The sequence below is a fragment of the Sapajus apella genome, unplaced genomic scaffold, assembly GCF_009761245.1.
Source record: "Sapajus apella isolate SASKATOON/1434 unplaced genomic scaffold, GSC_monkey_1.0 scaffold21, whole genome shotgun sequence".
NCBI lineage: Eukaryota > Metazoa > Chordata > Mammalia > Primates > Cebidae > Sapajus > Sapajus apella.
In genome coordinates, this window is record NW_022436961.1 from 24,911,865 (window position 1) to 24,931,344 (window position 19,480).

A 19,480-nucleotide genomic window follows, 5' to 3' on the forward strand; every position below is an offset into this window, starting at 1 on the left:
TGCAGTGAGCTATGATCATCCCACTGCACTTCAGCCTGGGTAACAGAGCAAGATCCTATCTCAACAAATAAATAAATAAAAATTTTAAAAAGAGGAGTATCCTTTCTCTGAAAATTGATTGACAAATGTTAAGGAAACAGAAAGGGAGAATCATTTGAACCCAGGAGGTGAAGGTTTTGGTGAGCTGACATCGCACCACTGCACTCCAGCCTGGGTGGCAGAGTGAGACTCCATCTCATTAAAAATATGTCTATATGAAAGAATATACACTGACATGCTAAGGCAAGTGTCCTTTGGTGGTAGAATTTAGGGGTGGTTTTTATTTTTTTTTTTAAACCTATATTTTCTGATGTTTTAGCTGTGAGCAGGTATTCTCGAGTCAAAGTTCTGGTCAGGTAGATCACTTTTAATATGGCCGCTAGATGGAGTAGCAGTTACTGGGTAACTAGCACCTGTTGCCCAGCATTGGTGAAGATTGTTGTATGAGTCAAGTTAAAGGAAAATCCTCTGCATTATTTTCCAGCCCCAATGTGGAATGCAAAAGCATGAGGTTCAGCATGTTGAAGGACCATCAAGCTGTCACCGGCAACGTTACTGCGTTTGATGGATCTATTCTCTATCTGCCTGTTAAACTTCAACAAGTGAGACGAAACAGGAAATGGGCTTTTAGATGAACCCTAAAAGTGCTCTGGTGTTTTTTGTTTGGTTTGGCTTTTAAGAGATTGGATCTTGCTGTGTTGCCCAGGTTGGCCTGGAACTCCCAAAGTCCTGGGATTATAGGCATGAGCCACTGCACCTGGCCCAGCACTGGTGTTTTGAGGGGTAGGAAACCATAAACTTCCTGAACGTTCGAGTTGTACTTTTCTGTTCATAGAGGGAAAGACAGATTTCTGCAGTATATAACAGCACATTTTAGGTTTGAACTCCTCAAGAAGCACATTCTCACCTGAGAGGAATGATTGGAAGTCTGACCTCAGTGATACAGAGTAACCGACAATTGCAAATGTGAACTTGGTTGGGATTCTCTTACTAAATTGTTTCTAAATCGTAGTCGGCATGGTGTGCTTTTGCCCAGTGTGGGCAGCAAAGTGGGGGAAAGTTGAAAAATGTTTAAGATACTTTAGTGTTTTTAAGAGCACCATTGAATTAGATGAGGACTTGATCATTAGTTCTTAGTTTTGTCATTCGGTTTTACTTGTGTTTATTTTTTAGGTTCTTGAGTTAAAAAGTCACAGGAGAACAGATGGTGCTGAAATCAGCATTAAGATTCAGATGACAAAGATCCTGGAGCCCTCTTCTGACCTGTGCATTCCCTTCTACAATGTTGTTTTCCGTCGGTGAGAAAACAGCTGAAGTTTTATTTTCCCTTAACTTTAGTATGAGAAGTAGTGTATTTGCAGTAGTGTTCTTCAAGATGCTTGGATGGTAATACCTGACAGTGTATTCTAGATGGGTTTGGAAGCGTTTAATGAATAAATGGGTGGCATTGAGGCTCACTTACTCAAAAGTTATCTCACAAGTGATAGGCCAGATTCAAATATATGAAATTAGGTTTGGAGGTAGCTGGATAGGGGCATGGGTTCCTCTGGATGTGTTCAGGAACTTTGAAAGCAGCTGTTGATAGTGTATATTTAATGGTGATGGTAACAAGGGGACGACTTAAAGAGGTTGTGTGTAAAAATATTTGTTGGAAGGATTTTTTTTTTCAGTTTCCTAAATTTTTAGATTACAGACGGCTTATAATTGTTTAACTTATTTGGAAACATCCTAATTTTCATACAGCTGCTATTCTCAGACTTCCTCTTATTTAATGAAACACAGAACCTAATTTCTACCTAGTAAGCTGAACTGCCAGGAAAATACGTAACTCTGTTTGCCAGACTTACAAACTTAGCAATGGATTCTTTTGCATTCTTGTTAGTTAATAGTGAAAAGTAATGTAAATCAAACCTGGGAAATCAACTCAGTGTTTGTTCAGCTAGTAAGTGGAAAAGAGTACAGTCATTTTGCTTTCCTTTTTCAGTCAAATGCTTTGGTGACTTGGTTTTCTTTTAACAAGACGGTTCTCATTATAAAAGCTATCTTCTGCAAAGAGCACAAACATTTCTGACCGTTAAGACTTCCAAAGGCAAATGCAGCTAAGAATAAGGGAACATAATTTTATTATTCTTCTTTTAGGAAACTCATACTTGCTTTTTATTTCAGGGTAATGAAACTTTTAGATATGAAGCTTGTGGGGAGAAACTTTTATGACCCTACAAGTGCTGTGGTACTCCAGCAACACAGGTTGGTATTTTTTTCCTCTTCCTCACTTTTGAATGTTCTGGAAAGAAATTTTTCATTACAACCATTGTATTTAATACCATAATCTCAGAGGCAGTTTATGGTAGTGAATACAATTTATCAGTTAAATCTCTTCCTTTGTTTGGTAAGCTTGCAATGATGTGGATTAATTTAGCTTCCTGAGGCTTTCTCATTACTCTTAGGGAAGGGTAGTATCACCTCAAAGTATTATTCACCTGGGGGCATGGAAGTATCTGTGTTCTTTGAAAACTCTACAGTTAAGACCACCTCTCTCTCCAGATTGCAGATTTGGCCAGGCTATGCAGCTAGCATCCGAAGGACAGACGGAGGGCTCTTCCTGCTGGCTGATGTCTCTCATAAGGTCATCCGGAATGACTCTGTGCTGGATGTCATGTGAGTGAATGGTGGGACCTATCTTTAACATGCTGATGGTTTTCTGAAATGTTCAGTAACAGCTGGTAATAATACAGATTAGACATTGTTCTGTTTGTTTGTTTTTTTTCCTGAGAGACAGGGTCTTGTCCTGTCACCCTGGCGGGAGTACAGTGGTTTGATCATAGCTCACTGTAACCCTGAACTGCGGGGTTCAAGTGATCCTGCCACCTCAGCCTTCTGAGTAGCCAGGACTACGGCGTGCTACCATGTCCAGCTAATTTTTAAATTTATTTTTATTTTTTGTAGAGACAGAGTATTGCTATATTTCCCAGGCTAGTCTTGAATTCCTGTCTTCAAGGGATCCTTCTATCTCAGGCTCCCAAAGTGTTGAGATTATAGGCATGAACCGTGGCACCTGACCCTATTTGGATTTTTAGTTACAGAATAACTGAACTGAATATATGTGTGCTTGTCCTTAAGTCCTACTGAGATAAGCATCTAAATAGACATCTGCTGTGCTTTGAGAAGGAATTTTATTTAAATTTGTGGTTGGGAGAACTTGGTTTGATATATGCACATCCTGAGTTTGCATATAATTATATACAATGTATATGTTACTGTAGTAAATACAGATGTGTATAATTTTTTTTTAATTGAGACGAAGTCTCACTCTGTCGCCCTGGCTGGACTGCAGTGGCAGGATCTCGGCTCACTGCAACCTCCGCCTCCCAGGTTCAATTGATTGAGGCCTCCTGCCTCAGCCTCCCAAGTAGCTGGGTTTACAGGCACCCGCCACCACCATGCCTAATTTCTTTTTTTTTTTTTTTTTGAGACAGAGCCTCTCTCTGTCACCCAGGCTGGAGTGCAGTAGTGTGATCTCGGCTCACTGTAATCTCTGCCTCCTGGGTTCAAACTATTCTCCTGCCTCAACCTGGGACTACAGGTGCACTCCACCACATCTGGCTAATTTTTTTTATTTTAGTAGAAATGGGATTTCACCATGTTGCCCAGGCTGGTCTGAATCTCCTGAGCTCAGGCAATTCGCCTACATTAGCCTCCCAAAGTGCTAGGATTACAGGCGTGAGCCACTGTGCCCGGCCAGATGTGTGCAATTTTTAATGGTTGCATGTCCCATCTTACACATAAGTCTCTGTACATCTGATTTTTTTAGGGCATGTACTCAGAAGTAGAATTACTTAATGGAAGGGCTGAACATTCTAAAGCCTTTTAATATATATTTAATATAATATGATAGTTAAATACATCTTGACAAATTACCCTGTAGAAGATTTATTCAGTTTCTTTTCCCGTCAGCTATGTACAACCACTCGGTGTTATCAGGCTTGTAAATCTTTGATTCTCTAATCGTTTCATTCATTGCTTCAGAGTATACTTTCCAAGCTGCAGTTATGAACCAGAGTCTTAGGACCTATCAGATAGCAAAACAAAGATCCCTCCCCTCACGGAGCTTATGTTGTCACCAGGGGAGATGAACAGTAAATAATAAATATAATAAATTGTATACTTGTATTAAAAGCAGTAAGAGCCATGGAAAAATGAAAAAGTAGAGCACAGGGTCAGGGCAATCAGAAGTAGTGGGGCAAGGGGTGGAGAATTGTAGTTTCAAGTAGAGTGGTCAAGCTCATTTGAGCAAACACCTGAAAGAGGTAGGGGGTTAGCCAGGTGAATATATGGGAGGAGAAGCTTTTGGCAGGTGGACAGCTCAGACACAGACCTTAAGACAGAAAGAGGCCTGGTGCAGGTGCACGCAGGGTAGCTAGAGCCGAGTGAGCAAGCAGGGTGATGGAGGGGCAGAGCAAATGGAGGAGCTGATTACGTGGGGCTTTGTAGGGCTTTTGTGGGGGTTTTAACTTTCACTCTGAGTGAAATGCAGGACTTTGAGCAGAGCAGTGGCAAGACCCGACTTGGGTTGTAAAAGGATCCCTGTTGTTGCTATGTGGAGAATAGACTTGGCAGAGTGAGGATGGAAGTGGGAACACCAGTTAGGAGGCTGTTGTAATTGGTGGAGCTGGGAGGATGGTAGCAGGGGAGGTGGTAAGGAGTCAGATTCTGGACATCTATATTTTGAAAGTAGCGCTTAAGTCAATTTCCTCACCTTGTGGAGTAAGAGAAGTTGAAGATATCTTGAACTTTTCTGTAATTATTTATTCTGTCTCTCTATGACTGTCAGCTCCTCTGGCAGAGGCTGTGTCTTTTTTGATCACACTTTACACTTAGACCTAATATAGGGCTTACCACTGTCAGAAGACACAATTATTGGCTTTTATTTACAGTTCATGAATTGGGTAACACCTTGAGGGTTCTATGAGCTGAGCAGTGGAGTTTGGCCTTATGGACAGAAAAGGACCAAGGAAATAGAAACAGAGAAAAAAGCAGATTGGTCATTTGATACTTTCCTTGTAAAGGTTAAAGCAGAGGGAACATCTTTATCATGCTAAAACTGGCCTGTTTGGGGATTTGGCTATTATCTCTCTCTCCTGATTTCTCAGAAAGTCAGAGAAACACCTTAGTTTCTATTTGGTGGCATGGAACTTCAGCATGAGTAACTCCATTTCGGTTTGTTCTGTTGGGCATAGTACAGGAGCCCAGACCAAGCCAACTGCCTTCTGTAAGTTTTATTTAATTGCATGTAGTAAATGTTCAAGAATAGTAAATAAAATGTGTCTTCAGATTTACTATTTTTTTATGGTTTCTGCCTTTGATTTTATATATTTAGTTTTCTTGCGTGTACGTTCAGTAAATGCCTTTTCTTTTCTGCCTAGAGAGATGTACTTAGCCAGGGATGGTCTGGTTCATGCCTGTAATCCCAGCACTTTGGGAGGCCAAGGTGGGAGAATTACTTGAGGCCAGGGGTTCAAGGCTGCAATGTGCTATGGTAGTGCTACTATACCCCAGCCTGGGCAAGTGAGACCCTGTCTTCAAAAAAAAAAAAGAACTACTTACCTTTATTTTCAATTTTTTGTTTTGTTTTTTTTTTGAGATGGAGTTTCACCCTTGTTGCCCAGGCTTGAGTGCAATAGTGTGATCTCGGCTCAGTGCAACCTCCACCTCCCAGGTTCAAGTGATTCTTCTGTCTCAGCCTCCTGAGTAATCGGGATTATAGGCATGGGCCACCACACCCTGCTAATTTTTGTATTTTTAGTAGAGGTGGTGTTTTGCCATGTTGGCCAGGCTGGTCTTAAACTCCAGACCTCAGCTGATCACCCACCTCGGCTTCCCAAAGTGCCAGGATTACAGGTGTGAGTCACTGTGCCCTGCCTGTCTTCAGTGTTTTAAACCCTATGGATTTATCTTGATATGAAGTTGGGATTATCATGTTTGTCTCTGTACTATTATATAATTTATTGAAAAACATTTTTTCCACAGATTTAAATCACTGCCTTATATGCTAAAATATCTGGATTTATTTCTGAACATTTCAGTTTAATCCATTTGTCCAAACCAATGTGATTCTGTCTAAAATACTGTACTTTTTTTGGTTTTTGATATTTGTCAGAATTTTTTTTTCAGAATTTTCATGGTAATTGTCACCCACATATTCTTTCATTTGATCTTTTGAATAATTTAGTGAAAATAAGAAAAAAGTCAGTCAGCATTTTGATGAGCATTGGCTAGGGAGAATGTTCATGGAGTCTTCCTATTGAAAAATATAGAATGTCTTAGCCAGGCGCGGTGGCTCACGCCTGTAATCCCAGCTCTTTGGGAGGCTGAGGCGGGGGGATCACCTGAGATCAGGAGTTGAAGACCAGCCTGGCCAACATGGTGAAACCCCGTCTTTAAAATAAATAAATAAATAAATAAATAAATAAAAGAATGGAATGTCTTTCCATTTATTGAAATTTATTTTGTTTTGGCCAGACAGGGTGGCTCACCTTTGTAATACTGACACTTTGGGAGGCCGAGGCATGCGGATCACTTGAGGTCAGCAATTCCAGACGAGCCTGGCCAACATGGTGAAACCCTGTCTTTACTAACAATACAAAAATTAGCCGTGCATGGAGGCACACACCTGAAATTCCAGCTACTTGGGAGGCTAAGGCATGAGAATTGCCTGAACCCAGAGGTTACAGTGGGCCAAGATCGTGCCACTGTACTCCAACCTGGATGACAAAGTGAGACTCTGTCTACAAAAAAAAAGTCATTTGGCATGTTGTTGGTCATTGACTAGGGATAATGTTCCCTGAGTCTTCCCTATTGAAAAATATGACACGTCTTTCCATATTTATTGAAATTTATTTTGTTTTGGCCAGGCACAGTGGCTCACGCCTATAATCCCAGGACTTTGGGAGGCCTAGGTGGGTGGATGACTTGAGGTCAGGAGCTTGAGGCCAGCCTGGCCAACATGGTGAAATCCTATCTCTGTTTAAAAAAAAAAAAAAAAGAGCTGGCCTATAGTCCCAGCTACTCCAGAGACTGAGGCAGGAGAATCGCTTGAACCTGGGAAGCGGAGGTTGCAGTGAGCTGAGATTGTGCCAGTGCACTCCAGCCTAGACAACAAAGCAAGACTTCGCCTAGGGGAAAAAAAGAAATGTATTTTGTTTTTATTTTCTGCACAGTTATTTATCTTGAATTTAAAAAAAAATTGCTTTCTTCCTTCCTTCCTTCCTTTCCTTCTTCTTTCTTTGAGACATGGTCTCATTTTATGGCCCAGACTGAAGTGCAGTGGCTATTCACAGGCATGATCATAGTTCACTGCAGCCTTGAATTCTTGGCCTCAAGTGATCTTTCTGCCTCAGCTTCCCAAGTAGTTGGTACTACAGGTTTGTGCCACTATGCCCAGCTTTTTAAAGGAAAAGTGTCTTTAGTTTACAAAGTAGTTGTTTGATTGAATATATAACTCTAGGTTATAACTCTAGGTTGGAGATACTTTTCCTTGAGAATTTTCAAGGCACTACTCCATTGTCCTTGCTTTTAGATTTACTGTTGAAAGATCTAAAGCCGCTTTAACTTCTGATTCCAGAATCTTTGTATATCTCTCCTCACTCCATCCTGGCCTTTTGGGATCTTTGGGAGTTTTTCTTTAATGTTGTCTTCTGAAATTTTATTTGTATGTAATTTTATATGTACTTACCACTAATTTAAGCTCAGATTCAATCCTAGTTGTGTAATCCCTTCACTATACATTGAAACACTAGATATTTTGTCAGTTTCATTCCTCTTCCCCCCAAATATCATATTTTTGGGGTGGTCTAGATCACTTTAGATCTAGCTTTGAGAAACTCTTCTCCAAGATAATGAGAAGTCCTGTGTCAGACATTACCCTGTTGCCCAAGTGCTCAGCCCAGAGAGCATGTCCATGGCTGTCAGGGAGCTCTGCAGGCTCAGTCCGCCCTTGTCCCCTGTAGCTGTTACTAGCTTGGTGTTCTACCACCTTTGTTCCCTGTTCTCATGGATCACTGAAAACCACAGAAGAGCAGTTATTTTCCTGGAGATGAGAAGAGCTCAGTGTTTAAAAATGTAGCAGCTTTTCTTTTCATCGCCCAGGAATGGTTTGCATACTTCTGAAAGGCAGTGAGTAAACTAAGGTTTACTAAGTAAGGTTACTTTCTTATGTCACTGTTAAGTTCTCAATTCCTTTAATGACCCATTCCTACTGAATTCAACACCCTCTTAGAAATGTCTGTCAGAACCTGATGGGCTTCTGTTTGGCTGGTTGCTCCCCAGGCTAGCTGGACCATCACTGTCTTGAGGTTCCACTTCCCTCCTTACGGGGAATCTCCTATATGTCACATCTCACAACTGCTACTTTCTTGATTTATTCCCTTGTTTTGGTGTAGTATACATACTCTAGTATTTTTCAGAAGAAGGGTGCATTGGAGGAAATGATTTTGAGACCATACATGTTTGAAAAGTGTCTTTAGTTTACAAAGTAGTTGTTTGATTGAATATATAACTCTAGGTTATAACTCTAGGTTGGAGATACTTTTCCTTGAGAATTTTCAAGGCACTACTCCATTGTCCTTGCTTTTAGATTTACTGTTGAAAGATCTAAAGCCGCTTTAACTTCTGATTCCAGAATCTTTGTATATCTCTCCTCACTCCATCCTGGCCTTTTGGGATCTTTGGGAGTTTTTCTTTAATGTTGTCTTCTGAAATTTTATTTGTTCTTTATTCCTTCCTGCATCTCTTAGGATTCTATGTGGGATTACTTTCCCTTTGCCTGAAAAACTGCTTGTAATATGTCCTTTAATGTGGACTCTGCTGATGACAAATTCTTTTAATTTTTATCTAAAAATGTTTTCCAGCTTGTCTTTAACTTAGAATTCTGAGTGTAGTAGTTCTTTCCGCACTTTGAAAATATTATCTGGCTTACATTCTTTCCCTTTTTTTTTTTTTTTTTTTTTTGAGACAGAGTCTCACTTGATCACCCAGGTTAGAATGCAGTGGCAGAATCACAACTCACTGCAGCCTCAAATTCCTGGACTCAAGCAATCCTCCCACCTAGTGTCCCGAGAGGCTGGGATTACAGACATGCACCACCACATCTGGCTAATGTTTTAATTTTTAGTGGAGACAGCATCTCACTATGTTGCCAAGGCTGGTCTTGAACTCCTGGGCTCATTCTCCTACCTCAGCCTTCCAAAGTGCCGGCATGAGGCACTGTTCCCAGCCTATTTTATTTTTGTTGAGGTGTGGTTTTACTGTGTTGCCAAGGCTGACCTCGAAATCCTGGCCTCAAGTTATCCTCCTACCTTGACCCCTGAAGTGCTGGGATTATGGGTGTGAGGTATTGCACCTGGCCCTTGGTTTACATTGTTTGTGTTGGTAAATCAACCACCAGTGATACTGCTATTTTTTACTTTTTTTTAATCTTTGGCTTTCAGAGCTTTACTGTAATGCATCTAGTTGTGATTTCTGTTAAAAAGAAAAAATTTTCATGGCGCTTATTAAAGAATGATAAGGCAGACTTTATTCAGAACCAGTGCAGTGGGCAGAAGGACCCCTGTAATGGAGATTTGCAGTATGGGAGTGAGATTGGGCTCAACTCTGAATACAACAAGGAAAAATGGGAACTTATAGTTTAGGAGAAGGATCGGGGTCAGTGGATGAAAAATTACTGATAAGAACCATTTGCAGTTATGGAATTTGACTAAATTTTTACAATTGGCTTGTTGGTCTAATGGGTTCCAACCATAAGCTCTCAAGAATGGCCTGAATTGGTTTGAAGCCTTATCTGGCTTCTCCTAAAGAGTACTACTCTTTATATTGAGCAGAAAAGACAGTCCAGAACAAACAAAAATGCATTATAAGTATAAACAACTGCAAAAGCAAAGCAAGCAAATGAAAAATATAATTGACTGGGCATGGTGGCTCATGCTGGTAATCGCAGCACTTTGGGAGGCTGAGGTGGGAGAATCACCTGAGCTGGTAAGTCAAGGCTGCAGTGAGTGATCACACCACTGCACCCCAGCCTGGGCAATGGAGTGAGACCCTATTTGAAAAAAAAAAGTAAATGGCAAAAATATCTTCAAATGATATACTTTCAAAACAAAAAGGCTAGTGACCTCATACACAGATCTAGATCTAATTATATACCAAAGGCTGTACTTCTAAACCAAAAGGTCTATTTTATGTAAGCAGGCAAGCTAATTGCCTTATATAAAGACCTAAGGCTAATGACAAAGACCTGTTTGATTATAAATATTGGGATAACAAAATAAATTCAGCAACTAGAGCTTAATAAAACTAGTCACACCTCAGATGGTTGTTGGGATTGACTCACTTGACAGCAGATCTTTTTTTTTTTTTTTTTTTTTTGAGACGGAGTTTCGCTCTTGTTACCCAGGCTGGAGTGCAATGGCCCGATCTCGGCTCACCGCAACCTCCGCCTCCTGGGTTCAGGCAATTCTCCTGCCCCAGCCTCCTTAGTAGCTGGGATTACAGGCACGTGCCACCATGCCCAGCTAATTTTTTGTATTTTTAGTAGAGACAGGGTTTCACCATGTTGACCAGGATGGTCTCGATCTCTTGACCTCGTGATCCACCCGCCTCGGCCTCCCACAGTGCTGGGATTACAGGCTTGAGCCACCGCGCCCGGCGACAGCAGATCTTAAGAAGAAAGTTAAACACAAGGAGCCAGTGAGTGCATGGTTCGTCTGAGAATCCCTGGAATGTTGCCTGGAAAGAGTTTTCAAAATAATCTCGGTTGGATCTCCAGAATTGTCAGAGGATCGTGAGACCTCTGTTCTATCTGAAATAAAGAGAAAGCTGAATTTCTTGCTTACTGCAGTTAGAGACTATTGGTCTTATATAAAATATTTGAGCAGAGTACAGTTCAGTGATTGCAGGCTTTCAGATAGACAAGTAGGTCAGCACTTTCTGAAGAAGAGTAGTTACTGAGTCGAGACTCTTGTGGATTGATTTGCCCACAGAGGTATGCATATTGGATTAAGTCACCCCTGATTGGCTGCTTTACAGAAACAAGGGGATGACATTGATTAGTTGGCTTGCAAAGTGTGTTTGCTGAAGTAAATTGACGTAGGCTTAAAACTCATGGCTACTTGTTACTATGGCGACACAGTAATCCATCTTTTCCAGTTTGTAGGAATTTGATTTTATTTTCAGGAATCTATGAATGTTTGTTTTCATCTAGTTTTATTGTTTAGTTTCTTAGATATTAATCTTAAGTTCATAAGGAATTTTCTAAAATTGGCTAGCAAACTAACCTGTTTTTTTATGATCTTTTTTCTTACAAATTTGAAATGCCACCTTATTCTACACTCAGTACTAATCTGTTTGCTTGTTTCCAGATCTTTTATTTTGTTCCATTAATTTCTTTTTTCAGATGTGTAAAGGTACAATTGACATCCACAAAAAAACCACACATATTGAAAGTGTGCAGTTGGATGAGTTTTGATATATTTATGCATATTTTATGTATTTCACCTATGAAACATTACAGTGAAGAAAATGGTCATGGCTATTCCCCCAAAATGTACTCAGGTCTCTCCGAATCCTCTTCCCACTCTGTTCCTCCTCTGTACCCCGTGGGCAGAAAATGCTGGTCATCCTTCTGTCACTAGAGATTAATCTGCATTTTCTAGAATTTCATATAAATTGAATCATTGTGTTCTTCTTCTTTTTTACTGTTTTTCTTTTATAATTTTTTTTTTTCTGAGACAGAGTCTCTTATTGCTGCCCAGGCTGGAGTGCAATGGTACAATCTCTGCTTACCACAACCTCTGTCTCCTAGGTTCAAGCAATTCTTCTGCCTCAGCCTGAGTAGCTGGGATTACAGGCGCCCGCCACCATGCCCAACTATATAAATTTCTTTTATAAAAAATAGAGATGGGGCCTCACTATGTTGCTCAGGCTAGTCTCAAACTTCTGGGCCCGAGCAGTTCTCTCACCCAGACTCAGCCTCCCAAAGTGCTGGGATTATAGGCATAAGAGGGCAAGGAAGAAGACCCACCCGACAGCCCACCCACCCGTCTGCCTGCCTGCTATTGTTTTTCGATTAGCTTCTTCGATTCAACATTATTTTGAAATCATTCCCCTTGTTGTATGTTGCAAAGGTTCATTCCTTTTAATTGCTGGATAGTGTTCCATTTTGTGGATTACCACAATTCATTCACCCATTGTTTGCAGGTTCTTTCCAGCTATTGGCTGTTACAAATAAAGCTGTTATAGATAATAGTGTACGAGTCTTGGTGTGGACATATACTTTGATTTCTCTTGGTTAGTAGATACCTTCATGTGGTAGGTGTGTGTTTAGTTGTATAAGAAACTCTTTCCCAAAGTGTCTGTATCATTTTACATTCCCACTAGCAGTGCCTGAGAATTCAGGTTGTTCCGCATTCCCACCAATACTTGGTATAGTCAGTTTTCATTTTAGAAATTTTAATGGGTATGCACTGGTATCCAGTTATGGTTTGGATTTACATTTTCCTAGTGAATAATGATGTACAGCATCTTTTCCTGTGTGTACTTGGCATTCATTTGTCTGCTTTGGTGAAGTATCTGTTCATATCGTTTGCCTATTTTTAAATATTTAGATTGTTTTTACTGAGTTATGCAGTAATTCATTATATATAAGAGATATGAATCCATTATCAGGTGAATGATATGCAAGTATCACATGATTTGCACATATTTTCTTCCAGTTTGTAGCTTGTCTTTGCATTTTTCTTAATGGTGACTTTTTTTTTTGAGACAGAGTCTTGCTCTCTTGGCTGGAGTGCAGTGGTGCAATGACAGCTCACTGCAGCATTGGCCTCCGGGGCTAAGTAGTCCTCCCACTTCACCCTCCTAAGTAGCTGCAACTACAGGCATGCACCACCACACTCAGCTAATTAAAAAAATTTTTTTTTGTAGAAGTGGAGTTTTACCACATTGCTCAGGCTGTTCTTGAACTCCTGGGCTCAAGTGATCCTCCCAAAGTGCTGGGATTACAGGTGTGAGCCATTACACCCGGCCAGCTGTCCCTTTTGTTTGTTTGTTTGTTTGTTTGTTTATTTATTTATTTTTTGAGACGGAGTTTCGCTCTTGTTACCCAGGCTGGAGTGCAATGGCATGATCTTGGCTCACCACAACCTCCGCCTCCCGGGTTCAGGCAACTCTCCTGCCCCAGCCTCCTGAGTTGCTGGGATTACAGGCACGCGCCACCATGCCCAGCTGATTTTTTGTATTTTTAGTAGAGACGGGGTTTCACCATGTTGACCAGGATGGTCTCGATCTCTTGACCTCGTGATCCACCCGCCTCGGCCTCCTTTTTTTATTCTTTTGCTATATTATTATTATTATTTTGAGACAGGGTCTTGCTCTGTCATCTAGTCTGGAGTGCAGTGGTGCAATCCCAGCTCACTGCAGCCTCTGCCTCCCAGGTTCAAGTGATTCTCATGCTTTGGCATCCCGAGTAGCTGGCACTACAGGTGTGTGCATAAGTCCACACCTGGCTAAGTTTTGTAATTTTAGTAGAGATGGGGCTTTACCATGTTGCCCGGGCTTGTCTCAAACTCCTGATCTCAAGTGATCCACCTGCCTCAGCCTCCCAAAGTGCTGGGATTACATGCGTAAGCCACCATGCCTGGCCAAGCGGTTCCTTTTAAGGAGTAAATATTTTTAATTCTGATGAAGTAAGTCTTAATTTATACTTTTTCTTTCATAAGTTTTGGTTTTGGTGTCATATTCAAGAAACCATTGCCTACCTCAAGGTCACAAAGATTTTCTGTTTTCTTTTAGAATAGTTTTGACTCATATTTAGATCTGCAATCCATATTGAGTTAACTTTTACAGATGATGTCAGGTAAAGGTCCGAGTTCCTTTTGTTACATGTTTGGTTATCACAGCTTTGTTTCTTTTCTTTCTTTTCTTTTTTTTTTTTTTTTAGACAGAGTCTCACTCTAGTGTCAGGCTGGAGTGCAGGGGCGCAATCTTGGTTCACTACAAGCTCCACCTGCCAGGTTCAAGCGATTCTCCTGCCTCAGCCTCCTGAGTTACTGGGACTACAGGCGTGTGCCACCACACCCAGCTAATCTTTGTATTTTTAGAAGAGACGGGGTTTCACCATGTTGGCCATCATGGTCTCTATCTCTTGACCTCGTGATCTGCCTTTCTCGACCTCCCACAGTGCTGGGATTACAGGTGTGAGCCACGCGCCTGGCCTACTTTTCTGATTTTTTTTTTTAAACTAACCTATCCATATTTAGACTAAAGACTCCATTACCCCTGTGGCGTGCAGCTGCTTATGTCTCTGCTCGGTTTTTCCTTTATTATCATATTTTAACCTGGCTTCCTAGGGATCACCCCCTTGTCTGTAGAGCTCAGTCATTCAGGTAATGATTTGGAGCGCACTTGTACTCAAACCCCTTGAGCCCATAAGACTTCCATCTCTGCTAATGGATCTGTGTGTTGATTGAAGAATGCATTCAAAATTAGAGGTACTTCTCCTATCTTTCTTGGCTTTTACTCTCAGCTGAGACTTCTTAGCTCTCTTCTAAGCATAGATGGTTTCCCAGTCAGCCAAGGATGTGTGACCTTCTATGGCTTTCTGGTTGCCAGGATTTAGCCCTTAAATTTCTGGTCGATCCACTGCTTACCCCAACTTAGACTACAAATCTAGGATAACAGAACTTTGCTTTTCTCCGTTGCCACTTGTAGTTGGCTTGCCATGGGTTCCCATTCCTACCCCCAGCTTAAGTTTTCTTTATCTCAAAAGGTTGCACACTTTTTAGTTATATTTATGTAGCAGTCTCAAAATGACAAAGGTAGAGAATAGACTGATAGTTATCAGATCGAGGGAAGGAGAGGGAGTGTGACTATAAAAGGCAACAGGAAATAGTCCCTTGGTGGTGACTTGCAACAGTTTGATATCTGATTGTGGTAACCTATAAACGAGAGAGAACTGTATACACAAACTCACCAGTATATGTAAATAACAATGAAAATGGAGTAAGATCTGTAGTCTAGTTAATGGTATTATAGCCCTGGCAGTTTTGTGCATGAGACTCTACATCCAGATTTTGCAACTTTCTATGATTCTTGAGTATTTCAGAGTACGAAATTTTAAAAATTTAATTTTAATTAATTTGGGGACATGGCCTTGCTTTGTCACCCAGGATGGAGTGTAGTGACACTGTAAGCTCACTGTAGCCCCAAACTCCTGGGTTCAAGCTATCTTCCCACCTCACTCAGTCTGTGGAGTAGCTGGGACTACAAGGTATACCACCACGCCTGGCTAATTTTCTAATTTTTTTAAGAGTTGGGGTCTCGCCATTTTGCCCAGGCTGATCTCAATCTCCTGGGCTCAAGCGATCCTCCCACCTTAACCTCTTAAATAGCTTGGACTTCAGGTGTAAGTCATCATGCCCAGTAGGCCTACATTCTCAATTCCTGCAATTCAGGCGCTCTTAAGCCTTTTCCTTTTTTTTTTTTTTTCTCAAGGAAATAGGGTCTCACTATGTTGCCCAGGCAGGTCTCCAACTTCTGGGTTCAAGCAGTCCTCCTGCCTCTGACTCCTAAAATGCTCGGATTACAAGTGTGAGCCACCGCATCTGGCCAAGAGTCCCACCTTTTAAAAGACACAACTGGAACCTTCTTCTGGTGCTATATAGCTGTGATTAGATTCCTCAGTTACTTGACCCCCTATCCCTTTCGTATTGTTCTGGGTGTACACTGTGATCCAAAAGTCTTTTGTCTCTTTCCAAAGGCATGCCATTTATCAGCAGAATAAAGAACACTTCCAGGATGAGTGTACTAAGCTTCTGGTTGGCAATATTATCATCACCCGATATAACAATCGTACCTATCGTATTGATGATGTGGATTGGAATAAGACTCCAAAGGATAGCTTCACGATGTCTGATGGGAAGGAGATCACATTCTTGGAATACTACAGGTAGCAAGAAGAGACTGGGTTTGGGCCTCAGGATGGGGGTTGGATGTAGTCCACATTCTCTAGCAGGATATTTAGTTCTGCAGTAGCATACAACTTGACACTTTAAAAACAATTGAATTGGTAATGTGTCTAAAGTTGAATGAGCTTATTTGTGGGATTTGAACTGAGTATGCTTTGAGGTTTTTTTTTTTTTTTTGAGAATTTTTTTGAGACAAAGTCTTGCTCTGTCCCCCAGGCTGGAGTGCAGTGGCATGATCTTGGCTCACTGCAACTTCTGTCCCAGGTTCAAGTGATTCTCCTGCCTCATCCTCCCAAGTAGCTGGAACTACAGTCATGTGCCACCATGCCCAGCCAGTTTTTGTATTTTTAGTAGAGACAGGGTTTCACCATGATGGCCAGGCTGGTCTCGAACTTCAGGTGATCCACCCGCCTCAACCTCCCAAAGTGCTGAGATTATAAGCTTGAGCCATGGTGCCTGGCCTGAATTGTATTTCTTTTTCTGATTTTATTAGAAGTCTGGAGAGATTACATTCAAGTCATTAATCATTTGACTGTCATTTCATCTTTCTGTTGCCTAAGCCCTTTATTTTAGCCTGATGAGCTTTTTAATAAAGTCTTTTCTGAATTTTTAGCCTTATTTCTCATATATGTAACTGCAACATAATTTCAGCCTGCTTTTTCCAGTTACAAATACATATAATCACTTTCCAGTGGGTCCTTGACAAGGGTATTATGCAAATTGTATACCTCATTCGTTGTTAGGAGACTCAGACGATGTTGCTCTAAGAATAGTGATGTCACTTCTGAAATTTTTTCCTGCCTGTACTGTCCTGTAGCAAAAACTATGGGATCACAGTTAAAGAAGAGGACCAGCCCCTACTGATCCACAGGCCCAGTGAGAGACAGAATAACCATGGGATGGTGAGTAGGGGCTGTCAGACTTATACTTCCACCTTAAGTTCTTCATCCTGTCAGTAGCTTTTAGCCATCCACATGGCTCTGTGGGAGCTGTGGAATAGTGATTGTATTGTGGGTGGGGAACGCTGTGCGAGGGTTTGTCTGTTTCATCCAGCCAGAGGCACCCCTCACACTGGTAAGATTTGCTTTAGAAGTTCCCATGAGGTGCAGCTAAATATCCACATAAGCTATTAGGTTAAAGGGATAAGGATAATTGCCTGTGAAGGAAGATTAAAACTGAATCCGTGAGGAAAGGTATAGACATTTATTTTAACAGGGCCAGAGGCTTGAGGAAGGTGCCTTGTCACCTGATTCCCCTGTCTTAAATGTGAAGACTGAAGACCAGTAGGTTACAGTGAGACTGAGGCATGCTGCTTAACAATAGGAGGCGTTGTCTTGCCATTGTCTTGAGGCCAAGAGGGACAAATGTTTTTTCTAGTTTTCCCTCGCCTTCGAGTTTCAGTATTTTTCCTTTGACCTAATACAACAAGTTATATGTATAGTGAGACGGAGGGAGAAAGGATAAATTAGTTCTAGCATTTCACTGCCCCCTCCTCCAGGATTTTACACTCCTTAAATGTGCAAGGTATATCACTGCAGGACCAGCCCTGGGCCATGGCATGTCCTTTATGGGTCAGGGGAACACAAGCCTCTTGTACTGCCTTATTTTCCCTCTTCATTCTCTCTTCAAAGCTGCTAAAAGGGGAAATCCTGCTGCTACCCGAGCTTTCTTTTATGACCGGAATCCCAGAGAAGATGAAGAAGGACTTCAGAGCCATGAAGGTTAGAGTCCTGTGTTTTCAGCAGGAAAGGCCCACTTTGCGTGGCAGCCTTTTGGTTAGCAGTTTGAGTTAGAACCGAGCCAGGTTCTGACTCTGATGTTGGCTTGCATTGTAACCTGGGCAAGTCCGTCTTCCAGGCTCCAGTTTTCTCCTCTGTGAAACATGACCCCATGTCCCTTCCCACACACAATGTGAAAGAGCATATCAGAACTTCCTTTTGAAAGTCAGAACACTAGAGGGACTGGATTATAAAATAAGAAGAAACAAACACCCCTGCCTTCATCCTCACCAGTCAGATGGATGATTGTAAACTGGTCATATGACCATGAGTGAGGTTCTTTGAGAGCACTGGATTATTGTAATGTTTCTGAAAGCCTTCAGTTTACTTGAAGGTGTGGAGAAGATAATGAGGCAGCAAGCCAACAAGTCAGGAGATGAGGATAGAAGTTTATCTTGTGGGGCCCTGGGTGTCCTGAGTAGCAGAGATGAGTACAGCAGCTGGCGCCTAGGCGGTGTGAGTCCAGACCCCGAGGGACGACCCACAACACTCTGTCTGTAACTCCTCGGGCTGTCCACACTTGAGCTCTTCTCTGCTGCCTCGCTTTCCAGTCCTTACCTGTCTTAGACCTATATGCCACATACAGTTTTTAGTAACATCATAAAGGAAGAGGTTGAAGTGAAGCTCCAAAATCCTGTGAGAGATTACTTTCATGTTTACCTTCCGATACTTCTACTTTCACCTACGGTGTCAGACAAGGCCTTTTTTGTACAATTCCCAGTTTCCTGATGACTTTACGATCACAGAGCTACATCTATATAGCCCTATTGACTTACTGACCCTAATGCCTACCTCACAGGGAATAACAGCTGTGCAATTCATCCATCTCAGAAAAGTAAAGAAAGAACTCACTTTTATGATCCACAATCTTCCTGCATACCTGTTAGATTTTACTCAACAATAAATATTTAGCAAGTACCTATTAATGAGTCAAACACCATGACAAGTTCTGGGCAAAAAAGTGACTTATGGTAACATTAAGTGACTAGTATACTATGGCATATAGTGTTAGACTGAATATGGTTTTCCCTTCTGCTGTGTTTGGCTGGATGCCTAGAACATGGCGTTTTTTCCACATTTTTTTTTTTCCCAAATTTTATTTCTTTTTCAATATTTTTTTCATTATACAGACTGGGTCTCGCTATGTTGCCCAGTCTGGTTTCAAAGGATCTGCCCACCTTGGCCTCTCAAAGTGCTGGGCTTGCAGGCGTGAGCCACTGTGCCCGGCCCCACATTTTAAATAGGTATAATCAAGCCCCTTTGTTCCTGTTTCATGGGCTCCTTAGGAATTTTAAAGTCAAAACATGCTTTGAGAAAGAAATAAGATCCATACATCATAAAAGAGGAAGAGTCAGTGACATTTAAAATTCTCTCTCTTTTTTTTTTTGAGATGCAGTTTCACTCTTGTTACCCAGGCTGGAGTGCAGTGGCGCAATCTCGGCTCACCGCAACCTCCACCTCCTGTATTCAGGCAATTCTCCTGCCTCAACCACCTGAGTAGCTGGGATTACAGGCACGCACCACCATGCCCAGCTAATGTTTTGTATTTTTAGTAGAGACGGGGTTTCACCATGTTGACCAGGATGGTCTCGATCTCTTGACCTCGTGATCCACCCGCCTTGGCCTCCCAAAGAAGTGCTGGGATTA

The 19,480-nt window shown here is 41.5% G+C and overlaps 1 protein-coding gene across 4 annotated transcripts in view; it reads left to right on the plus strand.

Annotated features, from left to right (window-relative positions):
* The window catches only part of PIWIL2 (piwi like RNA-mediated gene silencing 2), a 78,250-nt gene that overhangs the window by 7,641 nt on the left and 51,129 nt on the right, over positions 1-19,480 (plus strand). For 3 of the 4 annotated variants that reach the window (XM_032288470.1, XM_032288472.1, XM_032288473.1), the window contains 7 exons: positions 524-641; positions 1,213-1,337; positions 2,206-2,286; positions 2,584-2,697; positions 15,848-16,036; positions 16,873-16,957; positions 17,687-17,776. In XM_032288470.1, coding sequence (XP_032144361.1) covers positions 524-641; positions 1,213-1,337; positions 2,206-2,286; positions 2,584-2,697; positions 15,848-16,036; positions 16,873-16,957; positions 17,687-17,776 — 802 coding nt within the window. The remainder of the gene's footprint in view (positions 1-523; positions 642-1,212; positions 1,338-2,205; positions 2,287-2,583; positions 2,698-15,847; positions 16,037-16,872; positions 16,958-17,686; positions 17,777-19,480) is intronic. The other variant, XM_032288471.1, reaches the window with a different exon arrangement.